This window comes from Rhinolophus ferrumequinum, chromosome 13, assembly GCF_004115265.2.
Source record: "Rhinolophus ferrumequinum isolate MPI-CBG mRhiFer1 chromosome 13, mRhiFer1_v1.p, whole genome shotgun sequence".
Classification (NCBI taxonomy): Eukaryota; Metazoa; Chordata; class Mammalia; order Chiroptera; family Rhinolophidae; genus Rhinolophus; species Rhinolophus ferrumequinum.
This window is the reverse complement of record NC_046296.1, coordinates 69,753,924-69,774,699: the sequence shown is the minus strand read 5'-3', so window position 1 is coordinate 69,774,699 and position 20,776 is coordinate 69,753,924. Positions and strand designations below refer to the sequence as shown.

Below are 20,776 nucleotides of genomic sequence, written 5' to 3'. Positions count from 1 at the left end.
TTCTACAGCCCAGGAGAGCACATGTGCATCACACTTCAGCTGCCATCCAGAAAAGCTGACTTCTGATTAAGAAAAGATCATTCTAGAATATAGGAGAGGGAGAGGGGCTGTCAGCAGTGCTAGAGACACAGGCTATGGCCAAGGAAACCACAGAAAGGCACCGGCCCCACAGGAAACCTCCGGGTCCCCCCACTGTAATGCCCCCACCTGGAGGTCACCCACCCGGCCACCACGACCCCCCCCCATCCCCACACCAGCAGCGGTGAGCACCCATGGCCCCTCATGTGACCACCTCTGCATGGCAGAGCCTGGGGCACACGCTGGGTCCCTATCACAAGGGAAAATGGAAACTTGATTTCTTATTTCCATAATGGGAAACGGGACTCATAACGTAGGAGTCCCCCCAAATATAGGAAGGCTATCCAAAAGATGATAAGCAGCCACCAACATCCTGTGGGATGTTCATGACTCGCCTTCTGAGTGTTTCCCCCCAGGCACAATGAAAACGTGAGAAAAGCGATAGTGTCAAGGCCTCAGAATCCCAGAAAACCTTCGCCCTCTGCTGGCCAGGTGCGTTCATCACATCGTGTGACGACAGCTTTTATTCCAGAATAGGCTGACTCTACCACAGAGCAGAGCTATAATAAATAACAGACAAGTATAAGACCCAAATAAATAGCTATTGCCTGTTTTAAAAATGGAGGTTGTTTTTTTAAATCTTATGTAATTACACTGCATTGAATAATGGAGATTATTTATCATAAAACCCCGTCATTCAAAGCATTTGCAGAAGCAGTTTCCTGGTATAAATGAAGGCTTTCTGAATTGCCAGGCTTTCCCCATTTCATAAGCCTGCCTGTGACATAAGCAAGTGGATGGATACTGTCCCCAGGCACACAGGTAAGGACATCACCCTAAATGGCTGAAACAGCCCAGGTCGTGAGAACAAGTGGCACTGAAAGGACAGTGAGGTGACTTTCCTAAAATGTCACGGAGCCCACGCAAGGCTAGGGAGGCCCCAGGACAGAGCCTGCTGTGTAGACGGATGTAGTCTGGACAGACTGGAGTGAGATGGACCGAAGGACAGTGTCCATGGCTGCCCAGCTTTTCTCACACTCACCTGGACACCAACCTAAGAGAAGCGCTGGGGGCGGGAGGCGGGGGGACACACTGACAGTTAACGGAACCACCTTTTCTCCCTGCCCTCTGAAAGGACTCTCACCATCCATAACACGACACCATCTTTCCAACAACCAGGCTGAAAACGACCCGATAGCTTCGGTCCCTCCCTCTCTCGTCTTCTATGAGTGTCACATCCGCTTCCTGTAAACTCCACCCCAGCCTCCTGGCCCAGCTGTTCTGTTTCCCTGCAGGGTGACTTTTCCCCAAACGTCACCGTCACCATGCCAGCACTCCGACAAGGAAACTCAAATTGCTCCTCCAGGCGTCTACGGAGTCTGTGCACAAGCCCAGCGCAAGACAGAGCCAAGCCTTTTAGAAACAATGTGACGCTGGACGTATTAAAGAACCCAGGAAGGAAACTGCGATGAGTAAGCTGGGAACCCAGCCCAAATGAACCCGGCTTAAGGAACGGGGTGAGGGGGGACCACCGTCGTCACAATGGGAACCAGCGTGGGCTCAAGCCCTCTGCTTCCCTCAGTGGCCCTGACGGCCACTCTGCACAGCTCCCCACAGCCTCATTTCTGTGGGTGTTGTTTGGTTTGCTTTCTTCGCCCCTTTCCATTCCCCTAACTAGTGCTTTATGCAGAACGCAGCATCTAACACTCCTGAACATGTTCCACGGTTACTAACATCTGGTGACCTCATGTATTCTTGTTTGTCATTAAAAAGTTGGTTTTTCTTTTCAAATTACTTTAGTTAGAAAGTCAAAAGGGGGAACCTCTACGTTTCCCACATTTCATATTCAGGATTTATGTAAGTGTATGGTTTCAACTTCCTTATTTCTTGATAACAGAAATTGGAGACTCTGAACTGAAACCACGCATCAAAAACTGCAGACACCACTGGTGGCCCCAGCAGCTCCCGGCCCGTGTCGTGTGGCCCCCAGCCTTCGGCGGAGGGTAGCCCAAGTAGGTGCTTTCCTCCCTCGCAGCCCTGAGCACAGGCATGGGAGGCATTACTGGCACCTCCACAGCGACCCAGGCTCAGGAAAGAACATTCCACCCCGTGCTCGGCACCACAGGGGTCAGCGGGAGCTCCAGAGGCATCGAGAGAATGACACAGACCAGAACAACACCGTGAGGCCCCCAAAACAAACTGTCATTGGAACCACAGGCCAGGGGAGGATGCCATGACGTCCTCACGAAACCTGAACAGGTGAGAGCCTGCTAAAACAAGACCCAGAGTTCCCCAAAACCAGGACAATCACAATCTGAATGAGAAAAGATAATCAACAGACTCCAACACCACGGTGAATCGATGCCGGAATTATCTGATGGGTCTTAAAGCAGTCACCATAAAAACGCTTTAGTGAACTTCAAATTCTCTTGAAGGAAAAAAACAGAAATCTCAACAAACAGGGACAAGATATAAAAAAGAACCAAATGAAAATCATATAACTGAAAAATACCATAACCAAAAGAAAAAACTCAGTGTATAAAACTCAGGTTCAATAGCAGAAGGAATATGACAGAAGAAAGAATCAATGAATTTGAAGACAGAACAATAGAAAATACCCACTTTGAACACCAGAGAGAAAACAGACTAAAAGAATAAAATGAACAGTGGCAGGAGCCTGTGGGACAACAGCAAATGAGCTGACATATATCAGTGACATCTCAGGACAGCAGAACAGGGGGCGGAAAATGCCTTTGAAAACACAATGGCTGGAGATTTCCCAAACGTGATGAGAAACACAGCCTACAGATTCAAGAAGCTGAGAAAACCCCGGATAGGATAACTGCAGAGAAATCCATCCCAGATATGGCGTAACGAGACGTGTGAAAGCTAAAGCAAAGGGCAACTAGTGAAAGCAGAATATCATGATGTGTTTCTTATAGGACCACCCATTCCATTTCCAGCCGATTTCTCATGTGAAATCATGGGGGCCTGCAGTGTGGCACTTTGTTGTTCAAATAATGAAAGAAATGGACTGTCCACTGTGAATTTTATATTTAGTGAAAATACCCTTCAGGAATGAGGAGAAAATAAAGACATTCTCAGAAGGGAAGGAAAACTAAGAGAATTTGCCACTAGAAGACCCATCTTTAGAGAAAGGCTAAAGAAAGTTTCCCGAACACAAAGGAAACGCTAACAGGAGGAGGCTCGGAGCCTCAGAAGGGGGATGAGAACAACAGAATGAGTAGAAATCAGAGTGTAAGGGACGATCCTTCTCCTCGTGATTCTCGATCACATTTGATGGTTGACGACAGAAGTAAAACCCAGTTACAGAGGGAAGACCACGTGAGGACCCAGGGAGAAGGAAGACAGCCATCCACGGGACAGGGGAGGGGCTCACGAGAAACCCCCTGCCCACACCTGGGTCTGGGCTATGCAGCCTCCAAACTGGCTGTGAGAAATCTCTACTGTTTAAGCAAATGTGCGCACGCGCACGCACACGCGCGCACACACACACACACACACCCCTGATATCTGAGGGCCAATGTATACATAAAAAACACTTAAGGTAATTATATTTAAAAGTGGGGAGGGCAAAGGAACCTAAGTAGAAGTACGGTTTCTATACTTCTCTCAAAGCAGACTTGATAAATTATGTGTAAATTGTAATATCTAATGCAAACACTAAGAAAAGTATACAAAGCAGTATATTCAAAAATAGTATAAATAAATCAAACTGGAACTTTACAAAATATTCAAGTAACCCACAGGAAAGCAAGAAAAGAGAAACGGCAACGAGAATGAAGAGAACAGAAAACAAATACTAAAACGGCATACTTCAGCCCTGCAAATCAATAATTCAAATGTAAATGGTCTAATACACCAATTACAAGACAGTGGTTGGCACTGACTTCAAACACACACACACACACACACACACACACACACACAACCCAACTATACACTGTCTACCAACAAAATTCACCTCCCAAAGCCCAGGGCACTGGCCAATGTGGCGGGGTGGGGCTTCGTGGCCGGGACAGCAGGGACAGGGACAGACCCCATGGGCAGACACCGTAACTGGGGTGAAGGCGATATTTCCTGCCTCACACGTCCCTTCTCTTCCAGGCACCACCGCACGATGTTTAACAGGAGGCGAACAGCAATGGCGACGGCGGACGCAAACCAGGAAAGAAAGACGTGGGTAAAATGCTTAGGACGTCAGGGCCTCGGAGAAGCTGCTGCGGTGAATTGGACCTGAGAGTGTGACCACACGTCCCTGTGTCTGCAGCCCTGGGAGGCAGGCCAGGCCCTGGGATTCTTCCAAGTGGAACATTCTGCCTTTAGTGCAGCTCCCCTGGGGACAGCAGGACCCAGCTGCCACCCTACAGGAGTCACGGTATTCACAGGGGTGGCTGTCAGCCAGACAGCAGCATGTTCTGAGGGAGGGACAGCGGGGGCGGGGGCGGTGTTACCCAGGTGTTAGGGGGCCGTCCTTAGGTCCCAACTGCGCTGACATGGCAGTGCTTCAGGCGTCAACAGACCGACTGCAGCAAACAGTGTCTGTTGTGTTTCCTCCGCTAGAACCTGAAGAACAAAGGGTTTCCAAGAGTAGAATGCTCAGGGGACTGTAAACACCTTTCCTTTCTAATGGGTTTGGCAGAAACAGGAGAAATACCAGTAGGACCTCAAAGGCTTTTCAAAGTATTGATAATTCAAAAATAATAAATTAATCTGAACTTCAGAGTAGACTTGTATTTTATTATAAAGAACGTAAGAAATCTGTAGGGAACAGTGGTACTGGCGTGGGAGCTCTCTCATAGGTACACAAATACCTAAAAATGATTTTTATATGTCAAAGTTTGGTACACAATTAAGTTTTTTGTTATTCTTTCCCCTCCCTGCCCCCAGCATCAGATTTTTCTCAAATAAACAAATCAGCCTAGTTTTCCATACATAAGGGGTCATAATCGCTGGTGGTAAAAATAGATTTATTTTGGCAAAATGATTCTGACACTGTAATCTACGAGCCCCTGAGCAAATGAATTCCTCTGAACCTCTGTTTTCTTATTTATAAAATGGGGTGTATGAAGATGCCTACACTCAGAAGATGACCAGGGACATCTCGCTGAAACAGCTTGAAAAGTGCTTTGAAAACTGTGAAGCACTTTGCAAATGAAATCGGGTCACCGCCTGTGGAGGCAGAAGGGTCTCTATCAATATAAGTGTGTACCTTACACACTTCAGCGTCTGAGACGAAAAGAAGCAGCATTGTATTCTCCTTGGCCTTGTGTTATAAACTCTCAAATTAACCTGATTTTCAAAAACAAGGTAGGATTTTCAAAAACACACTAATTACTAATTGTGCACCTTTTAGTAACTCTTCTCTACACAGAGTTCCCTGATTCTTCGATGGGTAGTCTTGGCTCTGTCATGACATGGATTGTCTCAGATAATTTATGTGGCTTGGAAATCGTATAGTTCTTATCTTGGTGCCATTCCACCCGAGGTCAGGTCCCGTAAAAGGCCAAGGCACCTGCTGTAAATAAGGTTATAAATAAGGTTCTTTACGATTCTTCTCTCAAAATCAAATGGAGAATGTATGCACAGACCCCAGATTCCTACCTTCTTCACGGTGTCATCAACTTCACAGGAAAGCAACTTGGCGATTGTAACACAGGTCAGTAAGCAAAGCCATGAGCTACTGAAAGGGGCCAACTCAACACACTTTCAACATTTTGGGGATTCTAGAAATTATGTTTGCACATCTAAAAAATATTTTCAGAAATTAATTATCAACAGTGTGTTGCGTTTTGGGGAGGGGTGCCTACAAACAAATCCCATGAGGTCAAGGACTCCGTTTTATTCACGTAACATTCAGTTCGTTTCATTCTCTTTCGTCCACTCATTTAACACAAACAACACTGCCTCAGGACGGCCAGAGCAGTGTCCCACTGACTATGCCCCAGCATTACCCTCTGCAGGTGCACGCGTGGGCACGGCGCGGAATGTGAAGAAACACAGGGCTAGACAGGAACGCAAGGGCCACCAAGTGCAGTCACCCCACACACACGGGAACGCCCTGCAGCACTGGTGGGAGTGGTCACCTCCAGAGGCACGGAGACAGGGCTTCTTCAGGGGGCATCCCAGTTGTCTGTGGTGCCGGGGTGACTCGTCTGACACACAGCTGTAATTCCTCGCCCTGGGGCTCTCAAGACCAGTCTCAGACCTGCCAAGTTCTCCTTGAGGTGGCCCCTCCCCCAGCTTGTCAACCACCCCTTCATAAGAGGAAATGAGGCCACTTCAGTCCCCTCTAGTCTGCTCTGCGGCAGCAGAGGACAACGTCCCAGGTGGGCTCTGACCTACCTGTCACCTGCTCCCCAGCAACTACATCCCGGGCAGTGGAGGCTGGGTTTGTACAAGGTTCAGGAGGTTGTGGTATAAAGCTGGTTTTACTGGAAAAGAAAACAACTTAGGCCCTGTCCTTGCTATGGAGAGGAGGCTCATTTCTGGAGCAGCCTGGGGGACTTTCGGAGAGCCCCTTCCAAACGTGCTGTTGTTCCAAGGCCAGTTTTCCAAACCCTCCCAACGCCACCGCCTGCTGCTCGGGGCTCACTCATCCTCTCGGTGCGTATGGCTAACACACCACGAAATCTGGAGCTTTAGCCTCAGCTTATGGTCAGACGACCACAGCATCACAGGGTGGGAGGCCAGACAGTTAATCCAGTCCAGGCAGCAAGGCAAGTAACTGGATGAGAAAAACCCAGCCTGCGACGGGGCCTCGTGTCACAGCGCCAGCGCGCCACCCAGAGAACTGGGTTCCACCAGGCACGTGAGTCCTGCCAAGGTAGTCAGTGTGTGCTCTTCACCCTGGGACGTGAATGCCAAGTGCCCGAGACAGGGGAGGCTGGGGCGGGGTGCGGGCAGGGCCACTGCTTACACAAGAACCAGCTTCCCCAATCTCAGGCCCACTCGACTCCAAAAGCATGGCCCTAGCACGGCTCAGCCTGCCAGTGTCCCACGGGAAGACTTCAGAGCTCTGATCCCTCCACAGGCCCTGGCAGAGGGACAGGACGACCAGGAACACCGGGGTGCTGTGCGTCCCTCAGCTTCCTCTGACACCCACAACTCTCGGCCATCACTTCCTCCTCTCATCCTGGCGACCAGGTCACTTTCCCTCTCCTTTGCTGACTGTGAGCCCTCAAAGGCCGGGTCCACACCTCGTGCACCTTCATACGCGTAATGGCCAGAACGGTGCCCAAAACAGGAGGCCCTAACAAACTGCTTGTCAAAGAGACAGAGGGATGAGAGGGGCTTGGGCAGGTGGGCACGGGGAAGGGCCGGCTGAACGGCAGAGGGGCTGAGAGCACGCGATGGCCCCAAACTCTGTGGACGATGCTCACCTTCCTGGCAGCCTGTGTCCCTCCTCTCTCCCTCCGCCCTACCTGAAGGGACTGCTCTAGCTGGCGATCAAGTGACAGCTGACCCTACAGGGCACCAAATGACAACAGCTCCAGGCAGGCGGGATCCAGGCAGGCTGGACCAGGGACACAGAGATCCATCTCTTTCTGCATTTTCCAGGCTGACTCCTTGCAAGGACGCTTGCCTAAAAACTCCATGGAACATGTCAAGTGTCCAGGACACATGGTGGAGAGCCCTGAGGGGCCGTGGGGTCTCCCGTTCCCCAGAACCCTTACCAGCTCAGTGCACACCTGTGCATGGCCTTGCCTCCCACAGCTGTGGCGCCATCCGAAGGTGCGGGTTGGTGTCACCTGCAGACGCGGACCCGACAGCACGCCTCCCACTTAAAGGCCCAGGTGCATTGAGGTGGTATGCATCCCAGAACCAATGGCGATTCCTTCACCTGCATATTCATCCTGGGGTGTCACAAGACATGTTTATTTTAAAAACAGCTTCCATGCTCTGACGCACGGTCCCACGTCCTCTCAGAACGGCGGTACAACCGACACCGCGTCCTGTTGGAGCAACCCCAGTCGTTAACTCTGATTTATGAAGACCCCCGGGGTAACAGAGGCTGCCTCCGGAGGGCCGCTGAGGGCTTGGTGGCTAGAAGGCAGATCTAACGTTTACCATGCAGCCTTCTGCACAGCTTCAGTTGGCACGCAGGTACATGATGACCTTTACAAAAACATGTTTGTATGTACAACAGGAAGAAGATAAAATCTATGTGTCAAGGCCTCTCCAGAGCCCTTCCGAGCTGAGGGCCAGTGTGGACAGCACAGCTGGAAGCTGAGCGTCTCGGGCATGCGTAGGACCGTGCCCACTCAGTCAACAGTGTTTGTCCCTGATGAGGGGACCTGCGCTGGACTGGAGACGGGACACCTCTGACATGGCTTTCCCAGGAGCAGGCCAGGCAAGCAAGCGGACCGCCAACTCCAAGTCACAATGACAGGCGGGAAAAGGCACCAATGAAATGGTGCAGAGGAGAGAGGCGGCAGCCCAGCCTAGAGGGATGGCTTCCCAAGATGTGTCACCTGCTTTAGACAGGGAGAAAGACCCAGGACACCCGCCATGCCTGTGCTCTGGCAATACAGTGCAGGTGGAAAGGCGCTCTGCTGCTTATTTCAGCTAAATCTCTGTTCTCAGGCTGAATCAAGTTCCTGATGGTTTCCGCTGCTTTGCCTGCCTCTGCCAGTCTGACAGAGGTGCCCCATCCACAGGCCAGCTCACTCTAGAACAGATGGTATCTAAGCCTCATACCTGGGGTGTGCCCTCTGACTAGGGTTGCCCAATTGAAAAATAAAAATATTTTGCATAGGACATCCTTATATTAAAAAATTATTCCTTGTGTATCTGAAATTCAAGTTTAATGGGGTACCCTATGTTTTCTCTGGTAACCTGACTTCTGAAGTATACTCCCATCTTAGCTTCACCACAAACCACTAGAAAGGTGAGTACGTTACCTATCCTGGTCCAGTGGAGACCCAGCGACAGTGAGGCCAGGTGACTAGCCCTCATTCATGGAGACAAGAGGTGCCCCTCCCCCCCACCCCCACACAGTCTGGTGGAGGGGCGGGGAAGCGGGTTAGAGATGAAGGTGAGGAGGACATGGGTGACAGACTGATCGCTGAAGGATGGGATTGATTGTGACAGGCAGAGATTTGGATGAAGAACGTTTAAGGCAGAGAGATTTGCATGAAAAGCAACCAGCATTACAGAAGTACAGGGGGAACTCAGGTGGACATAGGGCCCCAGCACTGTGGGGTGACCCAGGAGCTGAGGGTGGAAGGGCAGTTTGGGGCAAGCTCACAGACAAGAAGGGCGCCGCTCCAGCACGTCACACGTTAGGGCATGCAAGGGTCACGGGACCCATGATTCTGTCCCCAGTGGAACAGATGCGACTAGGCTTAGGGAGGGCCCTTACTGCTCAAGGCCACAGGGCTGACAAATGTCAGGCCCAGGACCAGAGCCCCACTGCCCAGACTGACAGGCTGTGCTCTGGGCTTCGTCACCTCCCGGGGAAGCACTGCCAGCTTCTGGGAGGCAGACTCGAGAGCCAGGATCTGTATTTCAGGGAAATTACTTATAGGAGTGGAATTGTAATCATTGAGGTGAGAAACTGAGGGCCCAAGCTGGGGCCTGGGCAGAAAAGAGAGGAGAAAATGGGCTCCCGGGGGGAGTGGGGAGGGGGTGAAGGCCGGGAAGAAGTCATGCTGTGCCTCTGACCCCCCAGCCCACCCTGAGGCCTTAATCAGCAGGGCCCACAGAGCCCCTGCGGCTGTCTCCCACGGCTGCCCCACCGCCACAGCAATCGCTCCGGCTGTCGGCTGTCGGCTGTCGGCTGCCCTGAACCTGCGGCCGGAGTCAGCGACCAGTGTGCCCTCTGCTCACTCTCACGTGCAGAGCGGGCCTGCGGGGCTGCCTGCGAAGAGCGGGAGGGGCAGGGAGCGGCCGCCAGCAGCATTTCCAACAGTATTTCAGCAGCCTGCTGCTCTGTCAGCCCTCCACTGTTCTAATTTCCCAAGGACCCTGCACCGGCATGAGCTACAGTCTTCCTGACACTTCACCTTCCTCTGCTGAAAAATTCATCCCAGTCCTGATGTGGGATGCTCTCTCAGAATGCGGGGGCATGAGATTGATTCCGGCGGCCGCTAATACCAGCTGCCACTCACCCACCCTTCACTGGGGTCACGGGATGAGTTAAGCAAGTCGCCAATTATATAGAAGACTTCTAAAATTAATTTTTATAAACCACTTTGCCATAACTGTCTTCTACATCTTGGGTTCATATTATTTTTTATTTTTAAAGACCCTCTTCTGGTCTTCCTGAAATTTTATTTACCAGCCTATTGAGGGTTTTCTCATTTTCTGAATACTTGCACCATTTTTAAAGACTATTTTCACATAGTTTTATGTCTGGTGAGTCACAAGACCACAGAGTGACGTGAATGACACTGACAGGCAGAGAAGCAGTAGCAAGGCAGTCGGTGAGCAGGGCCTCCCACGGCCCTCGGCGACCCGGTGAGCCTGTCACCTCTCCTCTGTCCTTCTGAAAATACAGACTGGATCCCGCACTCGTCTGGCTGTGGGGCTGCGATGCGTCCCTCTGACCTGCCGTTTGAGTGGCAGCTGCCCACGCCCAGCCAGATCAGACTAAGGGACACTGAAATGCCCTCGGCCCGGGAAGTCCTGCTCTTTGTGAAGACCCAAAGACCACGCGTAGTCACCACCCGGCCTGGCTGTTCAGCTGCTGCTTGTACAGCGCCTGCCCCTGTGCTGCACTAGCTCCATGACCCCATTAGCCCGCACACCGCAGTGAGCTTTCATCCTGGAACCCCAGAGCCTGCCCCAGCATCGCCACCCGCAGGCCCAGGGCACGGGCTTCAGGGGCACGGGCTTCGGCCATACCCCTCCAGGCCACTGCTCACGCCCCTTCCAGCACAGCCCCTGGCCACGCCCCACCACCCCGGCCACGCCCCTGTCAGCCACGCCCCCTGTTGGCCACGCCCCTGTCAGCCACGCCTCCCCAGGCAGCCGCTCCAGCTGCATCCCAAACATAGTGTCAACAGTGAGCAACTCAAAATGGTTCAGCAACATAGATCGCGGGCAGTCAGGGTCTCACCTACGTTCCAAAACACAGAAGCAGAGCTCTGCCAGCTGAGGCTTACCGTGCTCCTTACATCTGGGCGGAATCGTGACCCACCAGGAGCGTGGGGTGACGGCCGGCAAATTACCTAACATTTGGTCTGAGGTCCTAATCAAGGTCGAACCACCTCCCCAAACCTCCCATATAAATAAACGAATCCAAGGATCCACGGCTCCTGTGGGCTGAATCGTGCCCCCCAAAACCCCCAGCACCTCAGCCTGTGGCTGCATTTGGGGGTGGGGCCTTTAAGAGGTGATTAAGGTAAGAAGAGGTCACTAGGGTGGGCCCAGATCCAGTCTGACTGCTGTCCTCATAAGACAAGGTCAGAACACAGACGGACACCACGCGAGGACACCGGGACAAGGCGGCCGTCCCCACGCCCAGGACAGAGGCCCCAGGAGCAGCCCTGCCGACCCTGAGCGCTCAGGACTGACCAGGCACAGTACCACTGCTTAAGCCCCCAGCGTGTGCGCTTTGTCATGGCGACCCACTCACACTAAGACTAAGCACAGCACCTCAGGCGGGAGTCACCTCACGGCTGGGTCCTCGCCTCCCAAAGCCATGGCGTTAAGTGCTCCCTCTCTGTGCCCCCAGAAGAGAACAGGGGTGGGGCGAGGGCCAATCACCCGGAAATCACCCTGCCGTGCAGGAACACAGCAAACAACTCGTCTGGGGCTGCCGGAGGAATCTGGAGCAGTGTTTTTTAGAGACTTCCCGGAAAAATTAATTTAAATTGGGCTTTGTGTTTTTCAGCATCCTCTGGTGGCCTGAAACCTGGAGGAAGGACCATAACAAAGTGCACTGATAAATGACAGAATGCTGAGCTGTGAGGAGGTGTCCAGTGGGGTGCTCTGGGGATCAAGTCTCATTTAGCATCTTCATTAGTGATCTGGAAGGAGCAGTAAACAGCACATTAATTAAACTTCCAGATGATACTAAATTTGGAGGTGCTACAGAAAGTCAATGAGGACAGAGAAATGACACAGATGGGATCCAAAGAGGTTAGTTAGGAGTGTAAGAAACAACACAGGATTCAATCTCAAAAGAAAAAAAAAGCTAATTAAAACCTTCCCCATACTCTAGAATCCGTCTGATTTCTCTGGGATGATGGTCCAGAAACCACACAGGTGTCCCCTGTTATCTGAACTCTCACTACTGTAACCCTCAGTATCCCAAAGCAGGAATCTAATGACTTCAGCAATTTGCAGTGACCCCTGGCAACCAGGATTCTCCCCACCTGCTCCTCAAACCTCAGAAGCCAGAACAGACTCTGGTCACGTGGTACACCACGCTTGCCTGAATGGCTCTCTGGACTGGGGGCGGGGGTCTGCACAGGTGAATACATTTGAGTCCCTCTGCGACCCTACATCCCAATTGGGAGGACAAAGCCTGGTGTAAGATGTTTACAAAGACAATCACAGAACTTGGTGCCGAAGGAATAATGCCAAAAGAACTGGGACGCTTAGGACACACCCAAGCAGCAAAATATTTGGGTCTGTAAAATACACATACTTCTGAAGAAATAAAGGAGATGTTAAGATTTCAGGTAATTTGCTGCACCCCCATGTTCAGAGCAGCATTATTTACAACAGCCAAGACATAGAAACATCCTAAGGTCCATCAATGGATGAACAAAGAAAACACACAGCAAGCACCCTCAGCACACATTACACATGCAGAGCACGCACACTCCACACACAGAGCACACACAGCACATGATCCACACACACAGAGCACACCCTCCACACACCCCCCACACAGCGCACACACACCCCACACAGCACACACCCCACACACAGCACACACCCCACACACAGGACACACAGCACACACCGCACACACACACCCCATACACAGCACACACCGCACACACAGCACACACCCCACACACAGCACACACCGCACACACAGCACAAACACTCCACTGCTGGCCCATCTGGGCTTCTGTCTCCAATGAAATCCTATTCAGCAGACACTTGCTTAGTGCACAGCTATTCTAATGAAGAGAGGTCTATCAACTCTACTCTCAGTCACAGAAAAATGACAGCCCACAAAATATTTAAGTATAAAATAGAATACAGAATGTTTTCATTTCAAACATATTTTGCTTGGTCTGGTAGGAAAATGGAAGACGGGTGGCACAGTGGGGATGCTTCCACGTCAGCGCTGAGGGTGGGCGGGTCTGACCACAGCTGGCTATCGGGGTAGCCAGGCCACGCTCCTCCACCTCCCCAACAGCTGCGGTTCTCCAAAGCGACAGCTCTTTTGCCAGAATTCCCCAACTTCTTTCTTTTCATGGTGCTATTTCTTGGCCCCGGGATCATGAGAAAACTTAACTCTCTCCTTTCTAGCTTTAACACCTATACCCTGAAAAAAGGAAGTGTTCCACCTTTCCATATCTGCATGGAAATACAGAGCAAGTTCAACCAGAGATATACAGCCCACGTGCTTCAGAAGCAACAGGACTGTGTGTGGAGCCACGCGCATCCCAGCCCCTCTTGAATTAGCAGACACTTGACAGGGTTCCCGTGGATTCTGATTTTCCTCCTGCCTCGCATGCACTCCCTTCATCAAAGAATTGCAACCATTTTATCTCAGTATTGTGGTTCCATGAAGAGAGGCCTTAAAATAATTTTCTGGGAAACCCACTTCTCCCCTTAGCTTATTTCCAAAAGTAACCATTCAAACTAAAACTGCAATTTTCTCCTAACTTGGTGCGGAGATAAATAGAAAACTGCCGCTTTGAATGGACAGCTGTCCTCTGACCCTGCTACCAGAACACCCAGACGGGGAGCCACAGGGCAGCCAGGCATCGCTGGCTCAGCACCTCACCCCACAGCTGACACACGAAGTCCTGGGAGAGCGTGCAAGGTGGCACCTGCAGCCAGGAGGGCTCAGAACATCGGGGACCCTGGCAGGCCCCGAGGAACCGACTGAACACAAGCCACACTCAGTTGCTGACTCCAGGAGTGGAAATGGCGACAAGGCCCCACCACGCCACCCCGGGCCGCCTTTCTAATCATCACAAGCCGTGGGACACTGGTTCCTCTCGTGAGCTGAGTGTTCTCACAGGCGATAATCACCGACCCGCACCCCGGGCCAGGCAGCCATGGCTCTCCCATCTGGGGACCCGGCATGCTCCCACCACATCGAGGGGCCTGGGGGTTGAAAGGGTGCCCTGGGAGCCTGGGGTGCAGGTCAGGGCACTGAGCTCAGTCCTTGCTCCCCCACTGACCCCCTGACCACTGAGGTAGGAACGAACGCCTGTCCTGGATCACCGCAGCAAGAGGCCAGCAGTGAGTCCCATTCTGCAACGTGCTTTTCAAGCAAGATCTTCGAGTCTGTGACAATAGTTAAAGATATACCCGAGAAGCACAAGAAAGCTTTCAAAATGGCATCGGGCTAAGGGCACAGCCAACGGGGACCAGGAGGGGAGGGCGGCAGGAAGGACGGGAGTGAGGAGGCGGCAATGAGAGGACGCTGGCGCCCCCTGCTGCCCGGGAGAGCGCCCGGGGTGCAGCCAGCCACCACAAGTGCACACCAGACAGTCATACACGACAAGCACACACGTCATACACACACGACAGACATGACAGGCACACACGCAACATATGGACAGACAAGAAACACACACGAAACACATACAAGACACACATGACAGATACATACATGACACATGACAACAGATGCACATACACAACAGGCACACAACAAACACAACAGATACACAGGACACAGACACACACAATGGTGTCAGCAGACAGAAAAACAGACACACTGATTCAGGTGAAAACAAAATTAAAGCAACAAGTCATAATTTTTAAAGTCTGTTAAAGTTTATATAAAACATGCTTTTCCTCAAGAACCTTCAGATGACAGGCAAGAACAGGAATCTGCACATGGGAACAAGGATACACAGCCCAGCGTAAGGCCTATCGGGAGCGCGGTTTGAAGTGGGACCGCGTGCAGACGCAGCTGCAGAGGCAGAAATCAGTGACACACACAGTCCTGTGTCAGTTCCCTGAGTGTCCAGGATGCGTCTGAGCTGCAGAGATGGTCCTTCCAGGGTGAGTGTCAGGCAAGGACTGAAGGTTCACTTCTGTGTGACTTCTGTGTGCTTAGCTGTGTGGCGAGGGGGGCCCCTCACCAGCCACCGCCCCAGTTCCACATGGGACCAGCTGTTTACTCAGTTTCTGTGCAGACTCCCAGCGGCTCTGGGATTCAGAGGTCTCTGGGGACAGCCTCACCCCCCCAGGCCCTCATTCTGCTTCCACAATGACGCATTTTTCTTGTAAAACTATCAGAAAGAAAGCTAGAGGTTTTTACAATCTTCATCCTAGTAGGAAAAGGTCCAAGAGTTTACTGTACATACAACTCCCCGCCACTCTGACTTGGAGAACCTATTTTTTACAGACATCACAGGTGATGGCTAAAATCAGATGGATGGCAGTTAGAGGTCCCTATCAATAATCCATGACAACTTGCTCCCCACAAGACAGACAAGTACACTAGGACAGATGGGTGTACGGTTTGAGCAGACAGAGACTTTGAATTTTAGGTTACTGTAACCTACGGCAGATTCGCTATCACTTTTCTAAACAGTTTTGAAGACAATATAAGTGCAGGGAGTTTCTCACCTGCAGGTAGGAGCTGCCTGGGTGTGTACTGGTGTAACACTGCCTTACTCAATGCCCCCCTCCAAGCAGGACAGTGCAAGCTCTAGAGGGAGGGTTCCTCGTTTGCATTTTTAAGAAGTTAACAGCTAATCCAATTTTCCATATTTATGTACAAGGCCACTGTGACATCCAGTGCATGTGTGTGCACGTGTGTCGTGTGTGCATGTGTGTGCATGGGCACGCATAAGAGCTCTATCATAGTACAGACTTCAGCTAATGTGTAGGGTTTTTTTGCATGTTTATAACAAAGAATTCCAAAGTTCCTCAGGAGTAGGGCACCCCCATGGGTTTGGTTTCTAGGCTCTGAGGAGAGGCCCATTTTTCCATGGACCCTTTCCTCCCAGTAGGATACATAAAGGCTTTCAGGACCTGTGAAGGGGACACAGATGGCAAGCAGCCCCTCCAAGACCTTCCTGGAGGCTGGCCCCAGGGACGTCCTTCCACCATTGCCCTTGGCAGCCCCTCCACCAGGCACCACATGGGTGTGAGATGCACGGCTCAGAGGCCGTCGGTCTTGTGATTAAAAGGTGCTACCGGTATCCAAAATACCGTGCACAGCAATGGAAACAAAAAGTGAGGGCCGCTGCAGAACGGGGACGGGACAGGCGTGCGGGGGGCATCAGAGATGCACCACGGCTTCTGCAGCACGTACAGGCTCCCAGCGGTACATGAGCATGGGCGTCTGCGCTAACACCTGCCCGCAGCCCTCAACCAGCCCACACGGCGAGCATGAGACTAGGAACGCCCCAGCGGAAGACAGAGCGGGCGAGTGCAGCTCTGCTCTTTATGAGAGACCTGACACGACGGGGTGACAACTTACGTATCCATTTTAACCCAAGTTTGTGATGCTTGGGGTTTAATTCATATTCAGCTTGTTGCAGTGTGGAACCTTGCGACTGGTGGGAGAGCTCGGTGCAAGAAAACAGGCCACGAGTGTCTGTCTGCAAACCGTGTCAGTCACCTTAAAAAGTCCTTTCTGTATGAAGTCAGGTGCGGCGAGCTGGATCTCTGACTCCAAGATCCTCTGGAGGCGCTAAACTACTACAGTCTGGAGGCTCATCCTGAGCGTGATCTGCACAGAGCAGCTGACACTGACCAGGTCTGAGCCCAGAAGAGCTCAGGGGACAGCGAGCTGGGCTGCTCCTGCCGGTTAGGGAAGTCGGGACGCGTGGCAGTCATGCTAGAAACCGGCCTTCAGCACAGGACTGAAGCCCCTCAGAGCTGCCTGTGGCAGAAGAGTCCTGGCACTTAGCCACAAATGCTAGGAACAGCAGTGTCCTTCTTCCTGGAGTGGTGGGCGGGTTAGGAGAAGGCTCACAGAAGGCTGTGCGGCCCAATGGGTCTCAGGAACCCTGACTGCACATCAAGACACACAGGGTGACGCGAAGGAAGTGCTGTAGCTGAGCCTGCGGACAGGACAACCCGCAGGAACCGCCCGAATGGGGTGCTTCACACCCACACCCATTCACAGCTTCTGCGGGCCAAGAGCAGTGCCCACTGCCAGCCAGCAAGCACACGGGCACCTATAGGTCAAATGGGTATCTGCTACCAACCAGTGAGCCTGCGAGAGGACCCGAACCCCATGCGCACAGCTCGGGTGACACCGGGGGCGGCCGAGGGACCCGACAGAGGACCCTGCTAGGCCGCGCTGACCTGTGACCGCAGTTAAGAGACGTTTGAGCCGCGGCGTTCATGGAACTTTCCTACGCAGCAGACAAAGTGAACACAAAATTCCGGGCATAGAAGTGGGGTGTGGCTGTAAGAAACCCCTAACGTGTGGGAGCGGCTTTGGAACCCAGCAGGGGGTGGGGGCTGCAAAAGCCTTGAGGAGCACAATAGAAAAGCCTAGATTGCCTCCAACAGACAGCTGAAGGCACAGGCACACAGAAGACTATGCCAGTGAAGGCTCAGAGGGAGCGAAGAATGTTCTGGAAACTGGAAGAAGGAGGACCGAATGAATGCAGGCTCACTGTTGGCCCACACTTGCACGGGCAGGAGCGGGCTGCAGCTGTCCTCAGCTGTCCACACTGCTCCGTAAAGAAGGGACGATGACATGAAGCTCAGAGCCAGAAGCCTGCAGGGCAGAGACAGACGGGGGGGCAGCCCAGGGGCAGTGGCTCCCCGGGCGTCCCATCCTCCCCTTTTGGGATGGACTGCTCCCCCTTGCCTGCCCCACCACTGTGACGGGTGCACTGGGCAGATGACGTCACAGCTTCACAGGGCAGCAGGTGAACTGTGCAGATCACACCCAGAAGCAGCCGAGCAGCTGGAGCTGAGTGGACGAGGGGCCTACGCCTCTGAGCAGACGTCGTCACGGCGTGGACTCTCGAGGACACGACTGTGACGCACAGGTGAGGACACGGCTCATGGGGCGGCAGGCGCTGCTCAGACACATGCCAGGGCCGACATGCCAGTCCCCAGTGGTCACAGCGTTCTGCAGTCCCCTCCCCGCGAGTGTGGGCAGGGCCCCCGACCAGCTTCTAACCTACAGACTATGGTACAGGCGATGGGACATCGCTCTCTGACTGCTGTGTTATATGGCAAAGCTGAAGGTACTTGAGGTGAAATTAAGGGCAGCCGACCTGGAGACAATCAAAAGGAGACTGGTCAAAAAAGTCTGCAAGTCACTTTTCTGGAAGGAGACCACCCCTATTTTCATTTGTAGAAACTTCTGTTCATCTCCAACTTCCCTCTCTTAAAAAGGGGGAGGGGGTGCACTCTGGCTAAAGGCAAGTGGAGGCAGAAGGACCAGCAGTGCCAGGGGTGGGTGGGGAGACCATGGGACACAATGCTGTGCAGTGACCGTCGGCCTCACGTGAGACGTGCACGCAGAGCTGTCCAGGGACAGACCTTCAAGACCATAAACACCAGTGTACGGGGTGGAGTGGGGAGAGAGGGCATTCACGTGCTGGGTCAGTTAATGATTCTTCTTAGTTCTGGAACCAAATCGCTATTTATACAAAAGGACAAACGTATGTTACCATCCCAAATACGCTAGGGGCAGATTTAAGGTGGAACCACCAGCCATCACAACCCACTGCGTAGTAACGGCCTTTCCTCAGAGACTAGATGACAAAGCAGACAGAAAGCTCTCTCAGTGGGTGAGAAGCTCTCCCCTAATCCTGCTGACAGGACGCAGAAAGGAAAGTGAGAGTGGGTTCCCTGGGAGGCCGCTCCCCGTCAAGGGAATAAAGCCAGTGAAAGCTAAGAACAAGAGAGAAGGAGCACAGGGTGGAAAGACCTTTCAGAAAATAATTTTTTGCCCTGAAGAAAAGTATTTAAAAAAAAAGGTAGATGTGAAAATAAAGTAGAAAGAAACCATGCAGAATTCTATGAAAGCAGACACTCTAATCATAGAATTCTAGAAACGGGGCATCCTGATAAGCAAACTGAGAACAGAAGGAAGACAAGCCTGTAGAATAATATTCTGAAGCTAGGATGTGAAAGGAAAGATGAAATAGAATGTGTTACAAGTGTCTAAAGATTGTAGAATGCGGAAAAGCATTTTGGTACGCTGGACAAATGAAAGAAACATTTTAGAAACTACCTAGCAAAAAAAAAAAAAAAAACCCCACAAGGCTTGTTCTGGCTTACTTACCGTGTTTCCCCGAAAATAAGACCTGGCCGGACAATCAGCTCTAATGCGTCTTTTGGAGCAAAAATTAATATAAGACCCAGTCTTATTTTACTATTTTACTATAATATAAGACCAGGTCTTATAATAATTTTTGCTCCAAAAGATGCATTAGAGCTGATTGTCCTGGTAGGTCATATTTTCAGGGAAACGTGGTAACAGAAAAAGATAGAAGGTGAGATTTTTTTCCCCCAGAGCAGAATCTGGACACTATTTATTGACAATGACAGAGAAAGGAGAATTAAGGAAGATGCGTGGCTAGTTCCGTGTCACAGACGTTTAGATTGACACAAGTATAAAATGTCCCAGAGGCTGGCAAGCCAGGCACTAGGCTGTGAGAAGTTTACTAAGGAGCAGGAACACACAACACGTACATGTGCGTGGAGACGTATCAGAGAACTGGGCAGTCACGGGGTCTCCTTACCTTGTAATGTCTACCACACATACATACAGGCAACAAAAAGGAGGCCACGCCAGCCACACCACCAGTGGTGGAGCTCCATGACGTACACCCACATCCATTACAACCTCCAGCAGATTACTCTGCCTGCCCCCAGGGACAAGAGTTCCTGGAACAGTGATGATTCCAGCTTCCGGCCTTAGACTTGGGATTATAGCAACTGCTGCAGCATCCGCGCACACAGGGCAGCAGCTCTGCACGCGCAGCACCACCATCGGTCAGATCCTATAAACCTTGTGCCGATCCACTAGCAACACAAGAGCACCTTCATGTTAACCCCCTGAAGGGCGCACACACATGACCGGGCGTTCTCACGCGACCCCCGAGAGGGCTCACAAACGGCTGAGAAGACTCACGCTAACCCCCTAATGGACACACACAAATGGCTGAGCGTACTTACTTTTATTGTAGCAGGTGGCCAGCACACCTTTGTCTGCAGGACTGGCGCTAATGTGCCAGATTTCACCCACTTGATGGAGAAGGACGTTTTTATTTATAATGTTATTTTCGTCGTCAAAATCGATGATGTGGATCTACAAATACAACAGAGGGCACATTAGGCCTCCCTCATGAAGCCGTGACACAAATAATCCCACGCACCTTTAACACCTTACCGAGGGGTCACTCTTACTCGGCTAACAGTGTCCACCTCTGTACACGCATCTCACTGAATTCCTCTCGGGAGCTGAGCATGAGGTGCCTGCAGACTGCTGTTAGGGCTGCAGCCACATGACACGGCCCCTGCGCATCCAGTCCCAAGGAAGCAAGACACCAGAGCTGGGTCAGGCCGTGGCTGGTGGCCAGGCCAGGCCCACAGGGCT

General features: G+C 51.8%; 1 protein-coding gene across 3 annotated transcripts in view; it reads right to left on the bottom strand.

Moving 5' to 3' along the window:
- Window positions 1–20,776, bottom strand: part of EIPR1 (EARP complex and GARP complex interacting protein 1) — a 101,003-nt gene that overhangs the window by 59,789 nt on the left and 20,438 nt on the right. For all 3 annotated transcript variants that reach the window (XM_033125348.1, XM_033125349.1, XM_033125350.1), the window contains one exon: window positions 20,356–20,488. In XM_033125348.1, the coding sequence (XP_032981239.1) occupies window positions 20,356–20,488 (133 nt within the window). The remainder of the gene's footprint in view (window positions 1–20,355; window positions 20,489–20,776) is intronic.